Source organism: Scyliorhinus torazame, chromosome 15, assembly GCF_047496885.1.
Source record: "Scyliorhinus torazame isolate Kashiwa2021f chromosome 15, sScyTor2.1, whole genome shotgun sequence".
NCBI classification, from domain to species: domain Eukaryota; kingdom Metazoa; phylum Chordata; class Chondrichthyes; order Carcharhiniformes; family Scyliorhinidae; genus Scyliorhinus; species Scyliorhinus torazame.
Window position 1 is genome coordinate 155,055,499 of NC_092721.1, and position 23,784 is coordinate 155,079,282.

Sequence of the window (23,784 nt, forward strand, 5' to 3'; positions counted from 1 at the left end):
GACACCAAAATGTGTCTTGACTATTTTAACTGATAAATCTCATGGAAAATATAAATATCGTGGTGAGCACGTTTGGACAGGGCCGGACGCACGGAACATCCTAGGCCCGCAAAAGAGAGCATCCCAGGCGAAAGTGAGAGTTTGATAGCTGAGAAACCGTCTCTAATTGTAGGCTGTTCACACAGGCGCGGAGACGCGGGTTTCGCCTCCTTGCCTTCATGTGTTTGGTTTTGATTCTGTGACTGGGCCGTCGGCAGGTGGGAACTTAAATCCTGACGGGGGGGTGCAGTCGGACCGGAAGTGGAACGCCGGAAGCAGAGGACGGAAAACGTTGGGCGGACGTTGCTGGAGCGGGGCCGGCGGTGGTGTGCGAGCGGCCCAGGAGAGCGGCCGTGGTGGGGGGCGCGCGAGAGCGGCAGCGCCCAAACAGGAGGAGGAAGGTGCGAGAAAAGCGGCACAGGTTAGGGCCGGTTTCACGTGAATCCTCCATGTGTTTGGAGTCCCGGCCCCCGAGTCTGGTCGAGGCGGCGAGGGTAATGGAGGGAGGGGCTGCTCCTTCTGTGGGCTGAGTTCAGACACGCAGCTTTCACACCTTCAGCCAGCTCGGGGCAAAAGCTTCAGGTCGCGGGTGCTTAAGGTGGGCTGATGCCAGGCCGCCTCGGTCACTTTCGGGTACTCTCCCTGCTTTGGGAGATCTCACTTTGGCGCAAATCTCAGCTCAATTCTCACCCCTGCTTTGCTCGGAATTATTCCTTCGGTCTGGGGGTTCTGCGCGGTGTGGTGATTCCCAAGCAGAATCATGGAACGACCACAGCACAAAAGGAGGTAATTGGGCTTGCTGTGTCTGTGCCAGCCCTCTACCATAGCAACTCACCTGGTCCCACTTTTCTGTCTTTTTCCATAGCCATGCAATTTTTTTACTCTTCAGATAATTGGTCAGGTCTCTTTTGAAGACCTTGATTGAATCTGTCTCCACCATACTATCAGGTGGAATATTCCAGATCCTAACCACCGGCTGTTTCTTCCTATCTACTCATGATCCTCATGATTTTGAGTACATAGACATAGAATTTACAATGCAGCAAGAGGTCTTTTGGCCCATTGAGTCTGCACCGGCCCTTGGAAAGAGCACCCCACTTAAGTCCACACCTCTGCCCTATCACCGTGACTCAGCAACCCCACAAAACCCCTTTGGACACTATGGGCAATTTAGCCTGGCCAATCCACCTAACCTGCACGTCTTTGAACTGTGGGAAGAAACCGGAGCACCCGGAGGAAACCCACGCAGACATGAGGAGAACATGCAGACTCCACACAGACAATGGCTCAAGCCGTGAATCGAACCTGGGACCCTGGAGCTGTGAAGTGACAGTGCTAACCACTGTGCTGCCTCTATCAAATCTCTGGAAATTCTCTTTGAAGAGAACAGCCTCAGCTTTTCCAATCTATTCACATAATTGAAGTTCCTCGACTCTGGAACCATTCTAATTAATCTTTTCTGAACCATCTCTAATGCCTTTATCTCCTTCCTTAAGTGTGGTGCCCAGAGTTGGACTCAATACTCCAATTGAGACTGAACCTGTGTTTTCTATATATGTTTATCACTCCTTTTCTGTAGAACTGTCCTCTATTTTACATTGTCTCGCCTTGTTTTTTTCTCTACCATAATGAATCACTTCAGATGGCTGCATTGTTTCATTTGACAATTGTCTGCCTATTCAACCAGCCTATGCCCTCTTGAGATCTATCACTCTTCTCATTGTTCATAATACTTCCAAGTTTTGTGTTCTCTACATATTTTGAAATGGTGCCCTGTGCACCCAAGTCTAGGTTATTAATATATCCAGAAAAGCAAGGACCTTGACACTGACCCTTGGGATGCCACACTCGTCTTCCTACAGTCTGAAAGACAACAGGAGATCTTGACTCTTGGTTTTCTGTCATTTAGCCAACTACTATCCCTCTTCCCCTTAAAGCTATTGTCACTGCCTTTTAAAAAAAAAAACTTATTGATTTGCTTTCCAGAGCCGCTTTGCCCTGAAGATTATGATTCATTTATATGTGGATATTAATCCTAAGGGGCCCTTTGCACACTTCCCTCCTTGTGCACCCTACATTTGTCACCTTGTCATACGAATACCAGTATGATTCAAGGAGCACTGCAACACTACCAGGTGCTGATCATGAAACTTTTTGTTATGCTTTTCTTTGTAACAAAACGCTTCTTGGCCTTTTGGATAAGATGAGCGTGAGTGAGGTCAGGTGTAATGCCTGGATCTGGTATGTCTCTTTTGTGGGGACCATGAATTGGTTTTTGGAGCAGGCAAGGAGCAGGATTAGGGGTTTGCCCACGTCCACACTCTGAGTTCTGGCTTTGTAACTCTGATAAAGTAATTTTAAAAAGGTGCTGGGGATGAGTGTCTCCTCCTTTCCATTTTTATAGCCAATGATCCCACCTGATCTTGGTAAACTCAATGCAGACCATGATTGAATATGAGGAGTTCTCAAATCCTAAGACTTGAGAAGCCTAACTGTAACTGGATTTCTAATTTGTTTCTTTTACTCTCAGGCAAATATAATTTTTTCCCTTTAATCTCATCCATCTAATCCTTAAAAACAACAAAGTCAAAATGCACATTACTTTTTTCTCCCATCTATGTAAACAGTTCAGGAGCTTTCCTTTGGCGTGTTGAACACAAAAATGGTTTCTAATTTAAAATATATGCATTAATTTATAGTGTACTCTTGTATCCTGCATATGTACTTCCCACAAGAAATGTATTTTGTGATGCTCAAGTAATCTAATAACATTATACTAGTTTAATCTCCTTTTTTGCCTTCTCTATGTCAATCATGCTGTGCTCTCCAAGAGTGCTGCTACTACTTGACATTTACTGGTATTTAAAACAAAAGTAGAGGGTGAGGGAAGCCTAATTTGCCCAACTTGAACAGTAAATTTGTTCCACTCTGAATAATTGGCTCATGGAATGAGTGTCCTGAAGTAAAGAAACTCATCTAGATTTTTAAAGAAATTTTGTTGGAAAATGTTTTCATTGTTGCCTGATCAGTGCATTGTATCCATGTTTTGCCCACTAGAATTCTGTTGACCTTCCTATTGTCGCACATTCTGCGATGACGAAGTATCATGGCTAGTTGAAATAGTAGACATTTTGATAGCTTTTTTCAAAGCACCTAATTTTGATACAGATGTTTTCATTCTTTAGAATTGTAGAAGAGGTAAACGAGAGGTAATAACACAGATTTAGGGGCAAGTATTGTCAACTCGTCTATAATCCAGTTTTTTCCAAGAGTTAGGCAAAGTCGGGGTAATGCTTGTAAAAACTGACCAGTGGTTTGGTATCTGCCATTTTATTTAAGGGTAGTTGAATCTTTGTTTTATCTATTACATTGGAGCCCAGCTATAAGAGCACTTTTCCTGTTCACTGTCAGCCATGTCTCACAAATCTGAGGCTTCAAACTGTGCTTCTAACTAATGGAAAAACACTTGCACTGAGGCAAGAGGAGTAAAACTGGTTGAAATGGCATATCTTAATATAATATAGTTCAACAGCCATCTGAAATAATTTGGGAATAAAGTAAATCTTAAAATACTGTGGATGCACAGTATCAAGAATAGGTCAGTTGGAGATGACGGCAAATCATTTGGGGAGCAAGAGTGAACAAGTTGGTGAAAGGTAAGTCTTGTGTAATATGTTTACATTGCATTGTCTGGGCTTTTCTCTATGGCATTAAATCCTTTGTTTTCTCAAAAATGTACCCATTATGGTTTAAAAAGCAGAAAAGTTTGGGTTGATTAGTGGTTGCTTGATATCTGACCTAACAATGGGAGCACTTTGTTATTCTGACTGCAATTGGATGGAATTAAAATACAGATGACAGATTATTGCATTTCTTAAACGAGGTGAGTGAAATTTAAAGCTCAATTTTGGTAATGCCAATTACAGTTATAAGACAGTCTTAATGAGGTGTGCCGGCAGTTCATAATATCAATCTATTCGAGCATTTTACAACCTTTTGTTGGAACCAAAGGTTGTTACTTTTTGTTAAATTGGAAACATGTACTGACGTGGTTCATGAATTTTGATGGCATCCTGTTTAAAGTATTGGGCCGGCATTCTTCGGCTGTTGGGATTTTCTTTTCCCGCTGGCAGTGCACCCCTGCCTGTGTGTTTCTCGGCTGCGTCAGGTGGCTTCAATGGGAAATCCCAATGACAAGTCGCCTGGTGGGAAGAGTGAATCCCGCTGCCAGTGAACGGCGGGCCGCCGAGAAACAGGCAGCTGGGAGACTGGAGAATTCTGACCAAGGCTTCGCAAATTTCCTGACTAGCCCTGGAACTGCATCCTCGGCGCAATGTTTTGACTGCCAAACATGAGGTAAAATAGTTAAATTTTTAGAAGGAATTTTAAAATGTAACAAGTTATTGATGGTCTTCAAAACATGGTGCAAAATCTAATTTGCATTAGATTTTTAAATTTTAAGCAAGGATTGAGGTGGCAAATGGATAATTCAGCAGAATCAGAAACCTACAGCACAGAAGGAACCATTTGACCCTTATACCTATGTTGGCACTTTGAAAGCGCCATCATGCTGAATTCCCTTTTCGTATGTAACCCTGTCAGTTCCTCATCCTACAGTACTTGTTCAACTCACTCTTGCTTATGGAATCAGCTTCCACCATCATTTCAGGCAGAATGTTCCAGATCCTGACTGCACCGTGAAAAGAATTCTCACCCCTATACCGTTTGCAAATCATTTTAACAATTATAGAACATACAGTGCAAAAAGAGGCCATTCGGCCCATCGTGTCTGCACCGACCCACTTAAGCTCTCCCTTCCATCCTATCCCAATAACCTCTCCTAACCTTTTGGACACTAAGGGCAATTTAGCATGGTCAATCCACCCAACCTGCACGTCTTTGGACTGTGGGAGGAAACCGGAGCACCCGGAGGAAACCCACGCAGACATGGGGAGAACGTGCAGACTCCGCACAGACAGTGACCCAGCGCCTCAATTTCCCCTGTTCCAAGGAGATCAATTCTAATGCCAACTTCTCTTCACAAGTGATGTTTCTCATTCCTGGTAATATTTTGGTCAGCTTCCTCTGTACCTTTCCTAAGGCCTTTGCATCTTCCCTGCAGTGTGGTGCTCCAAATCATTCACAGTATGCCCACCTAATCAATGATTTATGAATTTCTCACCTGGTCTCTTGAGTTGTTTATAGATTCTTCATGTTTGTAGATTCTTCATTTTTATCTTTCTGTCTCCTCTGTTTCTTACGTTTTCTACTTCCATTTACTTTTTAACATCTTAAGATGTTAACTTATGGGATACAATTAACTAGCTCAGGCAGCAGGCGTTGTCAGATTATTTGATTGCAGGATAATCCTGTTCTCACTTGGTGCCAGGATTGTATATCAATCCAGACTGACTTTATCTCTCTCTCCCACCATTGCATAGCCTATACAAACTATTATATTCAGTCTTTAGTGTGAAGTAGTAGTTCTAAAGAAATTTTGGAAGCCAGTTGTGTTGTAGCTGTTTGAGGAGAATAGCAGTTAAAAATACAACGTTCCCTCGCAACCACCTTTTGAAATTGCAGAAATCTTATATATGTTTGAAACTTTTTTTGTTTTTAAAAATATTTTTATCTGAACCACAGAGACGTGTTCAGCTAAAATTTAGAGCCACGGCAGATTGCTCCTCTAAAAGACGCAGTTTTGTGCCTTCGCTGAACCAGGAAGAGAGATTTCCCAGACTTGGTCACCTTAGCGGTATTGTGTGGTAGCCATTAACTGGATTCGACCTGTAGACCCTAAAGTTGGATGTTGGTTGGGAAAAGGGGTGTCTCAGTGAGTTCATGGAACATAGGTATATTTTGGGAACAAGAGGTAACTTCAGATAACACGGGTGTGTTTAGTTATTAATATACTTAAGTGTCATAGTGTATATTAGTCTTTTGTGTTTTTTCTTCGACTTTATTCAGTATTCTTTATTAATTATTTACACAACAAAAGGACAGGTTTCTCATTGGGTTGTACACTGTTCCTCACATTATTCAAAAAAAATAAACACCATTAAGAACCAGTGTTTCAAGTTATCTTTCAGTGTTTGGAGACATTCTCGCAGATAACATCAGCAGAATTCTTTTTTTTTTTTTTAAATATTTTTTATTCTCCTCCTTTTCACATTTTCTCCCAAATTTACACCCACCAACAATAAACAATAATCAGTAACAAATATGTCAATCCCCATATCAATAACAACAATCCCATCCTCCCACCAAACCCCAAACATTAGCCCGCATGTTCACAAAAAACAAATGATAAAAAGGAATTAGGGATCACCCATAGTCTCCATTAACACACACAGCTCCTCCTCCCCAACCCTCCCACCCACACGCCCCAACTAATGTTCGATGTTATCCAGTTCTTGAAAGTGCATAACGAATAATGCCCATGAATTGTAGAACCCCTCCATCCTTCCCCTCAGTTCAAACTTAACCTTCTCAAGAGTCAAGAATTCCAACAGGTCCCCCCGCCATGCTAGGGCACAGGGTGGAGAGGTTGCTCTCCAACCTATCAGGATCTGCCTTCGGGCGATCAACGAGGCGAAGGCTACAACATCTGCCTCCGCACCCGTTTCCAACCCTGGCTGGTCCGACACCCCGAATATGGCCTCTCGGGGCACGGGTCCAGTTTCACGTGCACCACTTTAGAAATTATCCTAAAAACCTCCTTCCAGTAATCCTCTAGCTTTGGACAGGACCAAAACATATGAACGTGATTAGCCCCCCACACACACAACGTTCACACACATCTTCGACTCATTCAAAGAATCGGCTCATCCTCGCCTTCGTGAGGTGTGCTCTGTATACCACCTTCAGCTGTATCAGCCCCAACCTCGCGCACGAGGTGGAGGCATTCACTCTCCGGAGCACCTCACACCAGAACCCCTCCTCCATATCCTCTCAACTTTTCCTCCCACTTTGCTTTGATCCCTTCCAGTGGTGCCTTCGCCTCTTTCAAAATAGCTCCGTAAACTGCTGACACTACCCTCTTCTCCAGTCCACCTGTAGTCAGCACCTCCTCCAGCAATGTGGAGGCCGGCTCCACCAGGGATCTCTGTGTCTCCTTTCTGGTAAAACCTCGAACCTGCATGTATCTAAACATTTCCCCCTGCTCCAGCCCATACTTCGCTTCCAGCTCCTTCAACACTGCAAACCGACCCCGAAGAAACAAATCTTTAGTGTCTTAATCCCCTTCTCCCATTTCTGAAAATTTCCATCCCACCTCCCTGGCTCAAATCTAGTTCCCCTGAATCAGCATTTCCCTTGACCCTGCCCCAATCTGAAGTGTTGGCGAAACTGCCTTCAAATTCCCAATGAAGCTATTATTACTGGACTCCCTGAGTACTTCCTCGGGGCTATCGGGAGCGGCGCTGTTGCTAGTGCTTTCAATCCCGACCCCATGCACGTTCTCCTCCATTCTGACCCACTGGGAATCACCCCCTCTGACCACCCTCCACACCTTCTCCACATTCGCCGCCCAGTAGTAATACATCAGGTTCGGAAGACCCAAACCCCCTGCCTGCCTTCCCCTCTGCAGCAGCACCTGTCTACCTCTGGCCACTTTCCCTCCCCATATGAACAAAGTAATCCTTCCCTCAATCTCTCTGAAAAAAGTCTTTGGCTGGAAAATTGGCAGGTATTGAAAAATAAACAAAAATCGTGGCACGCGTTCATTTTAACCGCCTGTACTCGACCCGCCAGTGACAGAGGGAGACCACCCCATCTTGCCAGATCAGCTTTCACTCTCCCCACCAAACTAGAAATGCCCCCTTCTCTCTTTTTCCCCCCCCCCCCCCCCCCAAACCCCCGGGCAACCTGCATCCCCAGGTACCTAAAGTGAGTCCCTGCCTTACGGAATGGCAGCCCCCCCACCCCCGGCAGAGACACCACAAAATACTCTTGTTCAGATTTAGTTTGTACCCCGAGAAAGGCCCAAACACTCTCAGCAGCTCCAATATTCCCCCTATATATGTTTGAAACTTGAATGAATATATTCAAAGACCACCGATTAGATTCTAAAAGCCAAGGATTTGATTGTCATGACCTAGATGGGCTACCACCTAAACATTTTGAGGAAACCTGTTTATAGCCATTTTGAGACTCTCTTATGTGCTTTAAATGCATGGTTTCAGAAGCTGCTTTCAAAAATGTTTACCTGATGAATTACACTCACCAGGATGACCATTTTCTGCAAACAAACATTTTTAGAGAAAACGTATAGATAAATTAATCTTTCTGTTGGCTCCCTCCTAAGTGCAGTGTTTCTATAAGGTGATCAGTGCATGTGTTTAGTTTTTTTTTTCATTTAAGCATCGAGGTTAAGAATATTATGATGTCACTCCTGGAAGTCAAATGATTTTTGGATAATGATGTATGCTAAAACAAATAAGGTTTCCAGTTTGAGGTTGGGTAATTTTATCGAGTGAACAAGAACATGGCTACACCTCATTAAGATGACAACAGGATTACCCTCAATTTAACACTGGTGAGCTGTTAGTAGCTTACTGATTTTGATCTGGAATTGTTGTTTAAAATATTGTCATCAAAATGTTATTTTGAATCTGTGCTTGATTGTATATTTTTAGAATGCTACTAGTTGTGAGTGCTTGCATGTTGTAAGTTTACTGATTACTTGTAATTAGGTTTCATGTATTCTCTAATGACATCTTCAACTTTTATTTCAACAGCATATTCTGAGAAGTTCCTGATGGTGTGCTTCAAATCACCGGTGAGATGGTAAAGGTTAGCCTATGTCTCAGCATGGCGGATAAACAGAAGACCAAGACTGGTTTGCCACTGAGTGGTCCAGACACTGATATAAATGTGTCTTCCATCCACACGGTGGGGTATTTGGGAAAAGTCAGTAAAACTGTTTATTCCTCTCTAAACTGAGCAAAGTTCTAAATTTAATTACATTTTCAAATTATTTTGAATCTATTGTCTTTCTGGAAAAGGTGAAGAAATGTGGAACATTCTAAACTCATTCAAAGTGACACGGAAATCTTGCACAAAGTGCTATGGCGAAAGATTTGTCTGAAGTGAAAACATGGTTACCATGGTAATCCTCTAACTACTGAGTAGTTGTTGAAACATGCACCCGAGGGCACTGAGTCTTACTTTCAAATGAAAACGAGAATATGAAAGTAAACTGAGCATAAACAATACTGTTTGTCATATTTGTCCAACTTAAAACTGTCCTCGAATATGCACTTCACGTTCTGAATACTGAAGATGAAAATACTATATGAAAGGGATTTAAGTTTCTGTCTGGTTATGAATGGTGTAAAACATTTGACTTTAAAAAAACTCCTGAATTGGAAACATGACGCATAACTTTCCTTGCTCCATTTTATTTTTTCCCTGTATACAGTTATCTGGAAACCCCTCACCCAGTCTACGGGAATACTGTCCTACCTGTGCTGCAAAAGGAGAAAAGAAAGCTTTGCGCAGATATTCTATTAGCTTGAAGGAATCCGTTCTTCTTTGTGAAAATCCACAGGTAATGGAAATTTTAGATGTGAGTTTGTTGATTTTTCCAGATCTCACTGGAATGTTTTCCATGCAATAAAGCTGTAGAAAGCAGCAAGTAGTATTAGTCAATTTGGACATTATTCAAAATTGTTGGTCATTGCTTAAAGTTGTAGTCAAATTCCTGAAAATTGTAACTATGAAACGACTTAAAACAAATCACATTTTCCCATTAAAATCCATGAAATATTAATTAGGTTCTGAGAACCTTTCCCATCAGGGAAAAAAATATACCCTTTAAGTTGAAATCTTTAAATTACTAAATTCCCAAATTGATAAATGAAATAACTTTGAAAATAAACTTAAATATAAAAGAAGGTAACTTTCTCCTTGCAAAGCCTCCCATTCGCTGTCAACCCTGCTCATCACACATCCGTGCCCATTCTCTTGACCCTCCTGGTCATTGCAGGCCCTTCACCCAGACCCTCCGGTTTGCAGCCTTTCTGGTTCCCTAACCCACCTTTTTTCTGCCAAACCTCTGACTTGTAGTCACCGCCACTTCCTAACCCACCCTCTTGTCGACCCTTCGACTCCTGTCCTCTGCAGCTCCGTAGCCCACCTTGCTGACCCTTGCTCACACTGAATCTTCCACTCATCACTTAGTTCTCCTGAACCCTTGCTGTGAGCATGGGCTCTGATGATGAGTGGCGAGACACAGGAGGAGCAGCTTCAGCTTTCAGGAGTTCTCTTCAACTGGGATGGTGATCAGCTTCATCCCTTCACCCACCGGGTTTAGAAATCTCCCTGTACATTCTCATCCTAGTTTTAAGGTCACCGAGAGTGGTTCTTACCTTCATAGCATGGGTTATGGCAGTGTATGTGAAGTCACTGACCCACTGGTTTTATCTCTGGGAAGGGGAGTCGTGTCCCAGCCCAGTGTTTATTCAATTCATTGAGGAAATTGTCTCATTGTCAGGATGAGGGATCTATGACCAAGAGATATCTAATCACAGTAGACTTGAAGAGACCTTGCCTCCTGCAAGTTGAAACTGCTCTTCCTGCCTTTCGCTGCTCATCTCCAGAGTCCTCATTCACAGCAAAGGTTCAGGATAAGGAAGCTACGAATGGGATGTTCACTGGGGGGATGATCTGTGGCTCCCTTGGGTTCCCTCCTCATCTCCTCCCCCTTCACCCTTTGTACCTCCTCGTTGTATGCATTCTTGTCTGTTCTTCCACCATCTCCCCCTCTTTCCCTAGTCGCTGTTGGCTTTGAACAGGTCCTGGAACAGGCCCCCAATGCTTTGTGGAAGCCCTCGACCTATCCTTGGATGGTGTACTTCATCTTCTCAGGTGGCGAAATTCCACCAGCCTTGCACAGGAGGCGGTGGAGTTGGCCCTGCTCAGTGCTTCGCTCAGAGTGCCCAACCCATTTCCGTCCCCAGTTCGTTCTCCCATTTTCGTCTGGCTTCGTCCAATGGTGGTCTTGCCCTATCCAGTAACTGTCCATAGATGTTCCCACATTCCCCCCCACCTTACTGTCTGTGTTTATCAGTTCCTCTAATAATAATCTTTATTGTCACAAGTAGGCTTACATTAACACTGCAATGAAGTTACTGTGAAAAGCCCCTAGTCGCCAAATTCCGGCGCCTGTTTGGGTACACTGAGGGAGAATTCAGAATTATTCAAATTAGCCAACAGCACATCTTTCTGGACTTGTGGGAGGAAACTGGAGCACCTGGAGGAAACCCACGCAGATACAGGGAGAATGCGCAGACTCCACACAGATAATGGCCCAGGAGCTGTGAAACAGCAGTGCTAACCACCATGCTACCGTGCCGCCCTGAGCCTAATTGTGTGTCTCTTGGGGCGTTGGGGTATCTTGCCGTCTCCTTGCGGAGAAAGTGTTTGATTTGGAGGTGTCTTGAGTTCCTGTGCCGTTGGTAGTTCCAGATCTTTGTCAGTTCGCCCAAGGTCGCTAGTCTGTCCCCTATGTAGAAGTCCCTGACTGTTGACGTCCCCCTGTACGGTCTCCATTTTGTGAAGGTAGCGTTGAACATGGCTGGTGGGAATTTGTGGTTTTCGCAGATGGGGGACAGCTTGGTTAGACCAAAATGCTGCCTCATCTGGTTCGATGCCTTTAGTGTGGCTACCACCACTGGGCAGGATGTGTATTTTGATGGGGGGGGTGGGAGCGCCGAAATGGCAAGGGCCCGGAAGGTCGTTCCCTTGCAGGAGGACTTTTCCATTCTCACCCATTCCGTATTGGGTTCACTTATCCATTCTCTGACCCTCTGCCGTAGCTGCCCAGTGGTAGTATTTTAGATTCGGCAGGGCCACATCGCCCATATTATTCCTCCTTTGCAAAGTCGATTTAGGGATCCTTGGGTTCTTACCCCCCACACACACACTCCATACATAATTATTTTGTCTATGTTATGGAAGAGGGCCTTGGGGGTGAAGATTGATATGAACCTGTACAGGAAGATGAATCTCGGCAGTACGTTTGTTTTGATCATCTGCACTCCCCACCAGGGAGAGCAGGAGTGCAACCCATCTCTGCAGGTCCTTTTTAACTTCCTCCGCCACACTGGTCAGATTCCACTTGGGGATCCTTGTCCAGTCATGGGCTATCTGGATCCCCAGGTAGCGGAATTCGTTTTGGAACAGTTTTGATGGAAGTCCTTCCAGCTCTGTTCCTCCCCCATACAAGTTCACCGGAAAAGCCTCGCTCTTGTCCAGGTTGAGTTTGTAGCCCGAGAAGGCTTGCAAACTCTTCCAGGAGCCGCATGATTGCTTTCAAGCCGTTCTGTGGGTCCGAGACATAGAGGAGCAGGTCATCCGCATAGAGTGAAACTCTGAGCTCTCTGCCTCCTCTTTGATTGCCCTTCCGACTTTTTGCATCTCTCAGAGCGATCGCCAGGGTTTCAATTGCTAGGGCAAACAGGAGCGGGGACGGTGAGCATCCCTACCATGTGCCTCGGTGCAGCTGGAGGTATTTATTCCGAGCTTGCTGGTCCGAACGCTGCTTTGGGGGCATTGTACAGAACTCTGCTCCTAGCCCAAACCGCTCCGGTACCCCAAAGGGGTACTTCCACTCGTTTTCTGTCGAAGGCCTTTTCTGCATCCAGGGAGATGATCACCTCTGGTTTCTGTCCCCCCGTTCCTGCGGGGTCAACCATACTTAGCTGGTGGACGCCCCCCTGCATTCCAGGGTTTCCCTTTATTAGGGGCCCGTCCAAAATGACTGATCGCCATTCTCACCATGAGTCCGGGCCCCTGCGCTCCGGGGTTTGTTTCCCTTTGCCTAAAGGGCACCCAACATGGCCGCCAACTGTGTGTACACTACGTGGGTGCACTCCGGGGTTTCCCTTTGTTTAGGGATCCTCCAAAGTGGCTGCTTGCAGTGCCACCATGTTTCCTCGACCTGCTCCCTACCTGCCAAAGCCAAACCGAGAACCAACTCTGATTTTCCCCGTCCTGTATCCTGTATCCCTGGCAGCCCAACGGAGTTTTAAGGGGAAAGTCGAGGACCAGGAGAACAGGTCGCGATGACAGAATGTTCGGATTGTGAGCCTGCCAAAAGGCATCAAAGGTAGAGACCAGGCAGAATACATCGCCCAAATGCTGGGCAACCTAGTCGGGAGACAAACTAGAGCGAGCACATGGGAAGGACACAACATCCGTATTTACCAGGACATTGGGACAGATCTGGCAAAACACAGGCCAGGCAAAGTCGGCGCTATACAAAAATGGGGAGCTGGCTCCCATCCTAGTCTAGCCCCTAGCTTGTGCCTGCTGGCTATCTGCTTTCTCTGTCTACGCCCTCACCTGCATTTGCCTGTCCCCTCTTTCCTGTGACCCAGTCTTTTTGATCAGAACGAGGCAGTACAGTTCCGTGTAAACATGGTAACTGCAATCTTCCTCCGATCCACCTTCATCGCTGCCTCGCCTGCCCCTTGTCTAGGCTGTTGGCCTGCACAAAATCATGTGCCTCCACCAGGGTGATTGAAGTAGTGCTCTTTTTTTTTTCCGGTATGTGACCCAGAGCCTGGCTGGGAGTAGCATGCCAAATCGCTCCCCATTTTTGTATAGCGCCGACTTTGCCTGGCCCTGTGTTTTGCCAGATCTGTCCCAATGTCCTGGTAAATACGGATGTTGTGTCCTTCCCATGTGCTCGCTCTAGTTTGTCTCCCGACTAGGTTGCCCAGCATTTGGGCGATGTATTCTGCCTGGTCTCTACCTTCGATGCCTTTTGGCAGGCTCACAATCCGAACATTCTGTCTTCGCGACCTGTTCTCCTGGTCCTCGACTTTCCCCTTTAGACTCCCTTGGGCTGCCACCAATCTTTTGACTTCTGCTTTCAGAGTGACAATCCTGATGCGCTGGTCCGCCGAGGTTCTCTCCAGGTCGTGGATCGTCGTCTCCTGCGCCTCCACATTCTGCCCCAACCCGTTGATTGTTTTTTGTAAGATGACCATGCCTCTTTCATGACGGCCAGCTCCTTCTTGAGGAAGGTCTTCCAATGGTCTCCAGGTGGTGAGGGGGAGGTTGATGTTCAGGTCGATGGTCTCCCTCTCTTGGGTGGCCGGGATCCGCTCACCTCGTGGATCCGCCGGTTCGTCCGCTTGCTGTTCGTGGCCCTTTCTGCCACTCCTGCCGTCACTTCGACCCCCTGTTTGCAGGCATTTGTTTTTGAGGTTGTTTTCTTTCCTCCGTTCAGGTTGATTTGCTTTCGATTTTTCGGGTAAAATTCACCTTAAAGTGCCTATTTGGTTCTGGTTGGGAGGAGAGCCATCTGATGTGCGTCCGCTCAGCACATCCGTCACTGGAATTCTTACAAGCCCAATTCATCACCAATGTTACAGTGAAACTACATTAAACTGCTAGTAATTCATTAGACAGACACACACAATGGAATTCATGGGTCTTGTCTCTTACATGGTTCCTCTGGCATTCATCTGCTGTTTAGATAAACAGTCCTGTTTTCTAGTTACGTAATTGTAACATGTTTGTGGCACTTTCAGCATTAGACTAGACGGACAAAGACAATGTTTGTATTTGTTTGACCAATAATTATATTTCTGATTTTAACTGAATATCTTCTTCAAATCTTTTTTAGTGTGTCTTTCCCTTGGGATGTAAACCGTTGAGTGAGATCCTCATTTCACCCACCTTACCTCGACCATCAGTTGTGAAGAGCACATGTGGATCTGATTCACTAATTCCACTATGTAAACAGAATGTAAAACGACAGAAAACTTCTAATTGTAATAATAAAGACATTTGGAATGGTTCCAGTGATGCACCCAAGGATGCTGCATTTCAGCCATTTGGAACTAGCTTAAATAGAATCGACAGTATTGTCCCTTGTTCTGAAAATGGAAGCAATCATAAGTCAGTTAATTCGAGTGAAAGAAATGGCATGGTTGTCCCAGACAAGCCAATTCTTGTGGTACCTAGTCAATTATGTGGTAAGAGAAAGGAGCCACCAACCGAATTTGATCAGGCTAGATTGGAAGTTCCACATGAGGTTGAACAGTTCTATCTTCAGTGGAAGAACATGTCTGCTCTCTGCTGGCTAGACTGCATATTGACAACTTTGGTCCACTTGAAAGTGATAAGAGAAGTCGTACCTAATCTAGGAACAGAAATGGAATCTCCAGTTAAGAAACTATGCACCGAATATGATCAGGCATGCACACTAGTATCCAACTGCCAAATTCATAGCAAAGGTAGGAGCTGATACCTAGTGTTCTATATTACATTATAGTACAGAAGCATCTGATTTAAGGATGTGAACTAATATTTTGCATTGCTGTTTACTTGTCACCACTTGCTTTGAAATGCTAATCCTGTCCAAGAAAATTCCTGTCACTATCTGCGCCCCATGCCAACAAAACCTAAATCTCTGATCATCCTTTTTTGGGGAACAGAGAAGAGTTATGTTTAAAATAAGCCTTTAAACTCTTCATCACAATTAAGTACAATATAGAGATTTATATTTGTGTCAATGCATTTTTACTAAAGATGTTTTTTTTAGAATTCTGACTTGAGTGCCATTCTTTGAGAAGTGGTTAAGCAATCTAGTCTTGAGTCAGAATGCTATGGATAAAAAGCTGTTTCTGGGGATCGGTACAAAATCGTGGTTGACACTTCGGGGTGATTAAGCGAGGAAGTGGTGCCCAATTCTAATTCAGAAATTGTCTGTTTGATTGTTTGGCAGATCGAGATTGAGACTTTTTAATTAAAAGTAAATCTTTTAAAAAAGAATAATAATAATAATTTCCAGTTAAGGGGTAATTTAGCGTGGCCAATTCACCTAGCCTGCACATCATTGGGTTGTGGGAGGGCAGCACGGTGGCACAGTGGTTACCACTGCTGTCTCACGGCACCGAGGTCCCAGGTTTGATCCCGGCTCTGGGTCACTGTCCGTGTGGAGTTTGCACATTCTCCCCGTGTTTGCGTGGGTTTCGCCTCCACAACCCAAAGATGTGCAGGGTAGGTGGATTGAACACTAAATTGCCCCTTAATTGGAACAAATGATTGGGTACTTTAAATTTATTTTAAAAAATCTTTGGGTTGTGGGAGTGAGACCCACATAGACACGGGGAGAATAAGCAAACTCCACACGGACAGTGACCCTGGATCAAACCCGGGTCTTCGGTGCCGTGAGACAGCAGTGCTAACCACAATGCCACCCTTAATTTAATATTAATCTTTGGTTCAGCACGAGACAAAGCAACCAAAGGAACTTTTCTTTAAAAAAAAAATTAAAACATTTGAGTACCCAATTCATTTTTTCCAATTAAGGGGCAATTTAGCGTGGCCAATCCACCTACCCTGCACATCTTTTGGGTTGTGGGGGCGAAACCCACGCAAACACGGGGAACTTGAAACTTAAATGCAGAATTTGATATTTTAAAAAAATATTTTAATTGTTTTTCAATTTCTGAAATACAAAATAGACAAAAACAAATTTGCATACATCAACCAGAAAAATAAAACCCCCCTTTACAAAATCTAAATCTCCCCCCCCCTTTTTATCAACTCATGGTGACCAATTTCTTGAAATAAACAATAAAAGGCTACCATCTCCGATTAGAACCGCTTGACTGCTCCCCTCACAGTATACTTAATTTTCTCAAGGTTTAAGAACTCCCATCAGATCTCCCAGCTATACCGAGGCACTGGGTGGAGCTGGAGACCTCCATTCTAGCAGAACTCTCCTCTGGGTAATCAGTGCGGTAAAGGCCAGAATATCTGCCCCGCATCCGTCAGCACCTCCGACAGGCCATACACCACAAATAAGGCCACTAAAGGGCAGAGCTCCAGCTCAATCTTCAGAATTTGCGACTTACTGAAGAAGAAGGAGACCCAAAAACCCAAGTGCTTGGGACAAGACTAGAACATGTGCGTGTAATTAACCAGACCTCCTGAACAACACTCCACCCCTAAAACAAAAATACTCATTCTAGACTTGGTCAGGTGTGCGCTAAGCACTGCATTAAGCTGGATCAAACGAAGCCTTGTGCATGAGGACATGGAGTTCACCTGGCAAAGGGCCTCACTTCACACCTCATCATCCAATATGGGTCCAACTCCCCCTCCCACCCAGCCTTAACCCCCTGCACTGACACTGAATTTTGCGACAAAATACCGGAAGTGCCACTTTCCCCTGACCTTTTCTCTCCAATCCCCCCCCCCTCAAAAAAAAATGGCATCTAATCTCGCTGGCTCGAATACATGATTCAACAGATGGGAGTCACCTTCGACACTGACCCCAGTATAAAATGTTGTGAACATTTTCTTCATATCTACAAAGTGGAAACAACCACTGGATTTGATTCAGTCAGTGAGAACTGGAGCGAGATCGTGCCTAATGTCCCCGACCAGATCCCCTATATGACCTTGATTCTACCTGCACCCAAGTAGCCCCCGGATCACTACACCAACCCAACACCTCTGCATTAGCTGCCCAATAATTAAAATTTCAGGTTTGGCAACTACTGTCTATCTCTTCTGAAGGACTGTCCTATGAATCCTCCGGATGATGTCAACTTCTCGACCCTCGCAAAAAAAAAAAAAAAAAAATTTGGGAAGGAAAACTGGCCGGGGGGGGGGGGGGGGGGGGGGGATCGTGGCAGAATGTTCATCTTGATCAACTGTACCCTGCCTGCCAAAGGCAAGGGACAGGTATCCCACCTTTGCAGGTCAGTCTTGCCTCTACTTAGCAAGTTAGTATAATTTAGTTTACGAAGTCGGACACAATCTCGAATCACTTGGACCACCAGGTACCTAAAACTGGATTCGGCCAAGCAAAATGGTAGCACCACCAGGTTGGCTCCCCTCCCTGGGTGGTGGGTGGGGGTTCACCAGAAACACTCACTCTTCTCCAGATTTTATATATATCCAGAAAAGGAGCCAGAGCTCCTCAGCAATTCCATTCTATCGCTCATAGTGAGCACCAGGTCCGTCACATAAAGTAAACGATCGTCAGCAAACGGGGATGCACCCAATGTTCCACCCCTCATCTAAGTCTCCCCATTCACTTGGCCCCGAAGCCCTCAAAAACGATGGCCAAAGGCTCAATCGCCAGTGCAAGCAAGAGGGCGGGGGGAGACATAGGGCACCCCTGTCCCGTTCCCCTATTTAATTGAAAGTCCTGAGCTTGTGATGTTGGTGCGAACACTAGCCAAAGGAGACTTGTATAACAGGCGTATCCATGACACAAACTTGGAGTCAGCCAGAACCTCCGCAAAAAAGGTACTTCCATTCTACCCTGTGAAATGCCTTTTCGGCATTTCAATTGCCTCTGGATTGAGCCCGCCAGACGAGGAAAGAGCCACATTTAGCAATCGCTGCAAATTGGACTACAATTGCCGGCCCATAACAAATTCCGTCTGATCAACCCCAATCACCTGAGAAAGACCGGGTTCCAACCTCTGCACTAGCACCTTTGCGAATACTGTGGCGTTCACATTAAGTAATGAAATAGAATGGTATGATCTGCAATCCACAGGGTCCTTGTCTTTTTTCAGAAGGGCAATCAATGCCTGTACCAGCATTGCAGGAAGGGAACCCCATGCTAAAGAGTCCTCAAACATCCCTACCAGTAACGGAACCAACTGTCCAGCAAACATCTTGTAAAACTCCACCGGGAACCCGTCTGACCAGGGGCCTTGCCTGTTTGCATCTGCTGTATCATATCTGTAGACAACAGATCAAACTGCATCTGCAGCAGCTTCTTGCTTGCCAGGAGCTCCGGGATTGGGTCATTTGAGTGTCTGCAGTCCCCTTCCAGAATGTTACCCACCAACGTCTGGGCTCCTCTCTAGCCTCCCAATCCATATATGCTTTGTGCAATATAGAATCATAGAATTTACAGTGTAGGAGGCCATTCAGCCTATCGAGTCTGCACCGGCCCTTGGAAAGAGCACCCTACCTAAGCCCACACCTCCACCCTATCCCTGTAGCCCAGTAACCCCACCGAAACGTTTTGGACACAGGGTAATTTAGCATAGCCAATCCACCTAACCTGCACGTCTTTGGACTGGGAGGAAACCGGAGGAAACGCACACAGACACGGGGAGAAAGTGCAAACTCTGCACAGATAGTGACCCTAGACTGGAATCGAACCTGGGACCCTGGAGCTGTGAAACAACTATGCTAACCACTTGTGCTACCATGCCCCTCTATATACAGTGGGAATATAATCTCCCGTCTAATCACCGCTTTCAAGGCCTTCACGGAATGGAGGGCAAGACCAACCCATTGCCATTAAACCCACTTACCCGTTTATAACCTTTTGATATCCGTCCACAAAACCCATGTCCGCTAATAATCCCACATCCAGCCTTCATGCTGGGGGCTCTGCCACACCTACCTCTGATACCAAGTCCACTAAATGTGGAGCATTGTCTGAGATGACTATCGGCAAGTACTCGGTCTTCCTCCCCAGGAAGGTGAGACTTGGGGGAAAAAGACTATCCCATAGTATACTTGTACTGGGGGGGGGGGGGGGGGCGGGGGCAAATCGAAAATTCCTTACACCCAGGGTGCATAAACTGCCATGGATCTCTTTCTCTCTCCCCCGCCCCCCCCCCCCCACAAAGTTCTTAAGGTGAGAGAAAACTCTCTACCTTTTTGATTTGATTTATTATTGTTACATGTATGAGCATACAGTGAAAATTGTTTCTTGCATGCTATATGGACAAGGCATATCGTACATAGGGAAGGAAGGAGAGACTACAGAATATAATGTTACAGTCATAGCTAGGGTGTAGAGAAAAGATCAACTTCATAGAAGGTAGGTCCATTCAAAAGTCTGATGACAGCAGGGAAGATGTTGTTCTTGAGTCGGTTGGTACGTGATCTCAAACTTTGGTATATTTTTTCTGATGGAAGAAGGTGGAGAGAGTATGTTTGGGGTGCGTGGGGTCCTTAATTATGCTGGCTGCCTTTCCGAGGCAGCGGGAATTATAGACAGAGTCAATGGATGGGAGGCTAATTTCACAATCTTTTGTAGTTTCCTGTGGTCTTGTGCAGAGCAGGAACCATACCAAACTGGTTTCCCCGACCTCTATAATGTTCCAAGTAACTAGTCTAATCAGCGGTCTCTCAGTAAGCCTCCCCCTTACGACACAGTAATTTTCACCGTGAGGAATTACCCAGTCCTTACTCCAAATTCCTAGACCCAATGCCCACCTAAGATGGCTGGCAATCCCACCCATATGGTGAGACAAAGAGAACCCCCTGGCCACTGTTGGCACCCCTACCTACCTCCTCCGCCCCCCGCCCTGCTTCAAAAAACCTGCAGACTGCCTATCGAAAAACATTACCCCCCTCTTCGCCAACCCCTTCCGCCTACTAAACAAACATACTAGGCTCATTGAAACCCGTCTAAACAGGTCCAACAAGCCGCAAACCCCCGTTTCCCCCCCCCCCCCCTCCCGGGTCAGGATACAGGCCCCCCCCCCCCCCAAAAAAAGCTCCCCCACCTGCCTTCGCTGCAAAGGAATAACAGAAATCAAAGGCCTTGCAATTCTCAACATCCCACTGTGGGCCATGTATTATCCATAATGCTGCCTTAACCATTACCTCCGACTACACTGACCATCATCCGTTCCCAAACAACATATACACTGGACACTCCCTGCCTCCCTCCAACACAGAACAAGAAACCCCAAATAACCAGAAATGTATACAAAATACTGAAATATCCCCAAGCAAACCCTTCCCACCCACACCCATTAATTAAAGTCTCATTCAAACCCTTTCAATTTAAGTCCATGTCCTTGTCCCTTGACAAAAGCCTCTGATGTATTGCGAAAATGATTTTTCAAGTTATAAGTAACTCCACCTCGCTGAGTACACCACTCCAAAACATTCTGCTCTCGTATAATGTCGAATTCACCTTTATTAAAGACTGCACACCTCTTTGCTAACTCTGCCCTGGCATCCTGGTAAATCCAGATGTTACTTCTCATTCTCGCTCTCAACAAATTCGCAAACATCTGGGAAAAATACGCAGTTGACCTCAGGCCCTCCAACCCCTCCGGCAGCCCCACGATAGTGTCTCCTCGACCTTTTCTCCAGGTCCTTGACCTTCACCCTCAGGCTCGTGTTTTTCTCCTCCACTAGTAGCACCTCTGGCTTCCAATGAGGCAATTTGGTTACTATGCCACAACAAGATCACCTCCACACCTTCAGCACATCTCCATGTTCTTTCAGAGCCTCCAAAGTCTTTCCTAACTTCTCCCATATCGGGCCAAGCGCCACCTCGATAGATGTTTTGAGGGTTTCCATAACATCTCTTCCTTGCCTTTCAAAATGTTTATCTAATTTTTAAAAATAAATAAATTTAGAGTACCCAATTATTATTTTTTTCCAATTAAGGGGCAATTTAGCGTGGCCAATCCACCTAACCTGCACATCTTTGGGTTCTGCGGGTGAAACCCATGCAGACACAGGGAGAATGTGCAAACTCCACACAGTGACCCGGGGCCGGGATTTGAACCTGGGTCCTCAGTGCCATAATGTGTCGCCCTTTTATCTAATTATTTTTTGAATTTGTGTGCCATTACCCTGGTCACTGATGGGAGTGGCCACATCCGCCAAGATCGTCTCCACCATCTTCCTTCCCGTTGAGCCTCACACTCTCTCTGGCTCCGTTGAAGGACTACCACTTGTATCCTTATTTCCAGCAGCCTTTTTTGTAACTTTTGATATATTTTCGTTCACCAGTGCCTTGTATCATTTGATGTGCTTGATTTGACCACCAAATTCCCCTGGGAACCAGGCAGATAGAGACTAAATAACAACGGCCCTGGGAGGAGCGACCTTGTGTGACCTTCTACATGACACCACCGGAAGCCCGACCGTAACTCTATCGTAAAGTCAGAAATGAAAATGTTGGCTGATGCACAATGACCAACCTCATTCATTTAAAAAAATAAATTTAGAGTACCCAATTCATTTTTTTCAATTAAGGGGCAATTTAGCATGGCCAATCCACCTAGCCTGCACATCTTTGGGTTGTGGGGGCGACACCCACGCAAACACAGGGAGAATGTGCAAACTCCACACAGGCAGTGACCCAGAGCCAGGATTGAACCTGGGACCTTGGCGCTGTGAGGCTGCAGGGCTAACCCACTGTGCCACCGTGCTGCCCTCGACCATCCTCATTCATGACTCCTCTAATACTGAAGCAGTCCATGTCCATATGCAGCAACACTTGGTCATATTCCGACTTGGGCTGATAAGTAGCAAGTAATATTTATGCCACAGAAGTGCCATTTCCAACAAGAGAGCATTTGACCATTGACCCTTGACATACACTGGCGTTACCATTGCTGAATCCCTGCTACCATTGACCAGAAACTGAACTGGACCAACCACAAAAATACTGTGAATACAAGAGCAGGCTAGGCTGAGAATCCTGCAGAGAAATTCCCCTTTTGACTCCCCAAAGGTTATCCACCATTTGCAAGACTCCACCATTTACAAGACTCAAGTCGCGGGTGTGATGGAACTTGCCTGGAGTAGTATAGCTCCGTCAAATTCAAGAAATCCGACAGCATCCAGGACACAGCAGCTTGCTTGATTGCACCTCATCCACCACCTTCATCATTCACTCCCTCCACTACTAACGCATAGTAGCAGCAATGTGTGCTATCTACAAGATGCACTATAGCAACTCACCAAGGCTCCTTAGATGGCACCTTCCCACACCCATGACCACTACCACCTAGAAGGACAAGGACAGAAGCCGCCACCACTTGCAAGTTCCCCACCCAAGTTGCACACCATCCTGACTTGGAAATATACTGCCGTTTCTTCACTGTCGCTGGGTCAAAATCCTGGAACACTATAACAGCTCTGTGGGTGTAACTACAACGTTTCAAGAAGGCAGCTCACCACCATCTTCTCTAGGGTGATTGCAGATGGGCAATAAATGCTGGCCTAGCCAACAAATTCCTCATCCCATTAACGCAGGGAAAAAAACACTTTGTGATAGTTCATTTAAGATTTAGGGGTGCTTTTTTAAAATGGATAGATATCTTGAAACAGCAGACGGAGGGGTGGATCACTGGGAGCAAAGGACCCGAGTGTCTTAAACTGTCTAGTTGATGAATTAGAGTTGGATAAATAAGGTGGATAGTTATTCTGGAGGGTAGGCTTGAGCAAAACTAGGATGTTGTGGAGAAGGGTAATTCCGAGAAAGATGAAAAGCAGCTAGTCTGCAGGAGTAGGCTAACGGTAGACTGAAAAATGTTAAGTCAATGAATGGTGCTTCTGACATAAGTAGTTTTACTGTTGTCCAATTGAAGATATAAAACAAAATGAATGGAAGGGAAAACAGTCAAAAGTTATGGTCCCAGTTGAAATCTGATTGGTTAATTTTGTTGCATTTTTAAATTCTTGCCACAAGAATTTAAGGTGCTAAATTGATAAACTTTGCCCCACCCATTGCTTGTTGCGTCTCTTCAATTCCCTGAGGTGGTATGAAATTCTCTCCCATCATTCTCTCTGGAGATCCCACTGCTAAATCCTGCACCTCTCTGGATTTATCCGTCAGTGTTCCAGCTTCCAAAGCTAGCACTCAGCACTTGGACCTCCCTCTTGAACCTTACCTGCTGTTCACAGATTCTGACACCCAATACGTTCAGTTGACTTTTCAAGGTAATTTTATAATCCAACTTCCTGCTACCAGATTTACAAATTGCC

The 23,784-nt window shown here is 45.4% G+C and overlaps 1 protein-coding gene across 5 annotated transcripts in view; it reads left to right on the forward strand.

Annotated features, from left to right (window-relative positions):
* The first annotated feature begins 336 nt into the window (after positions 1 to 336).
* The window catches only part of uspl1 (ubiquitin specific peptidase like 1), a 49,117-nt gene continuing 25,669 nt past the window's right edge, over positions 337 to 23,784 (forward strand). Inside the window, exons 1-4 of one of the 5 annotated variants that reach the window (XM_072476970.1) lie at positions 337 to 440; positions 8,778 to 8,949; positions 9,461 to 9,589; positions 14,678 to 15,290. In XM_072476970.1, coding sequence (XP_072333071.1) covers positions 8,824 to 8,949; positions 9,461 to 9,589; positions 14,678 to 15,290 — 868 coding nt within the window. In that variant the 5' untranslated portion in view covers positions 337 to 440; positions 8,778 to 8,823. The other 4 variants (XM_072476969.1, XM_072476971.1, XM_072476972.1 and 1 more) reach the window with 4 other exon arrangements.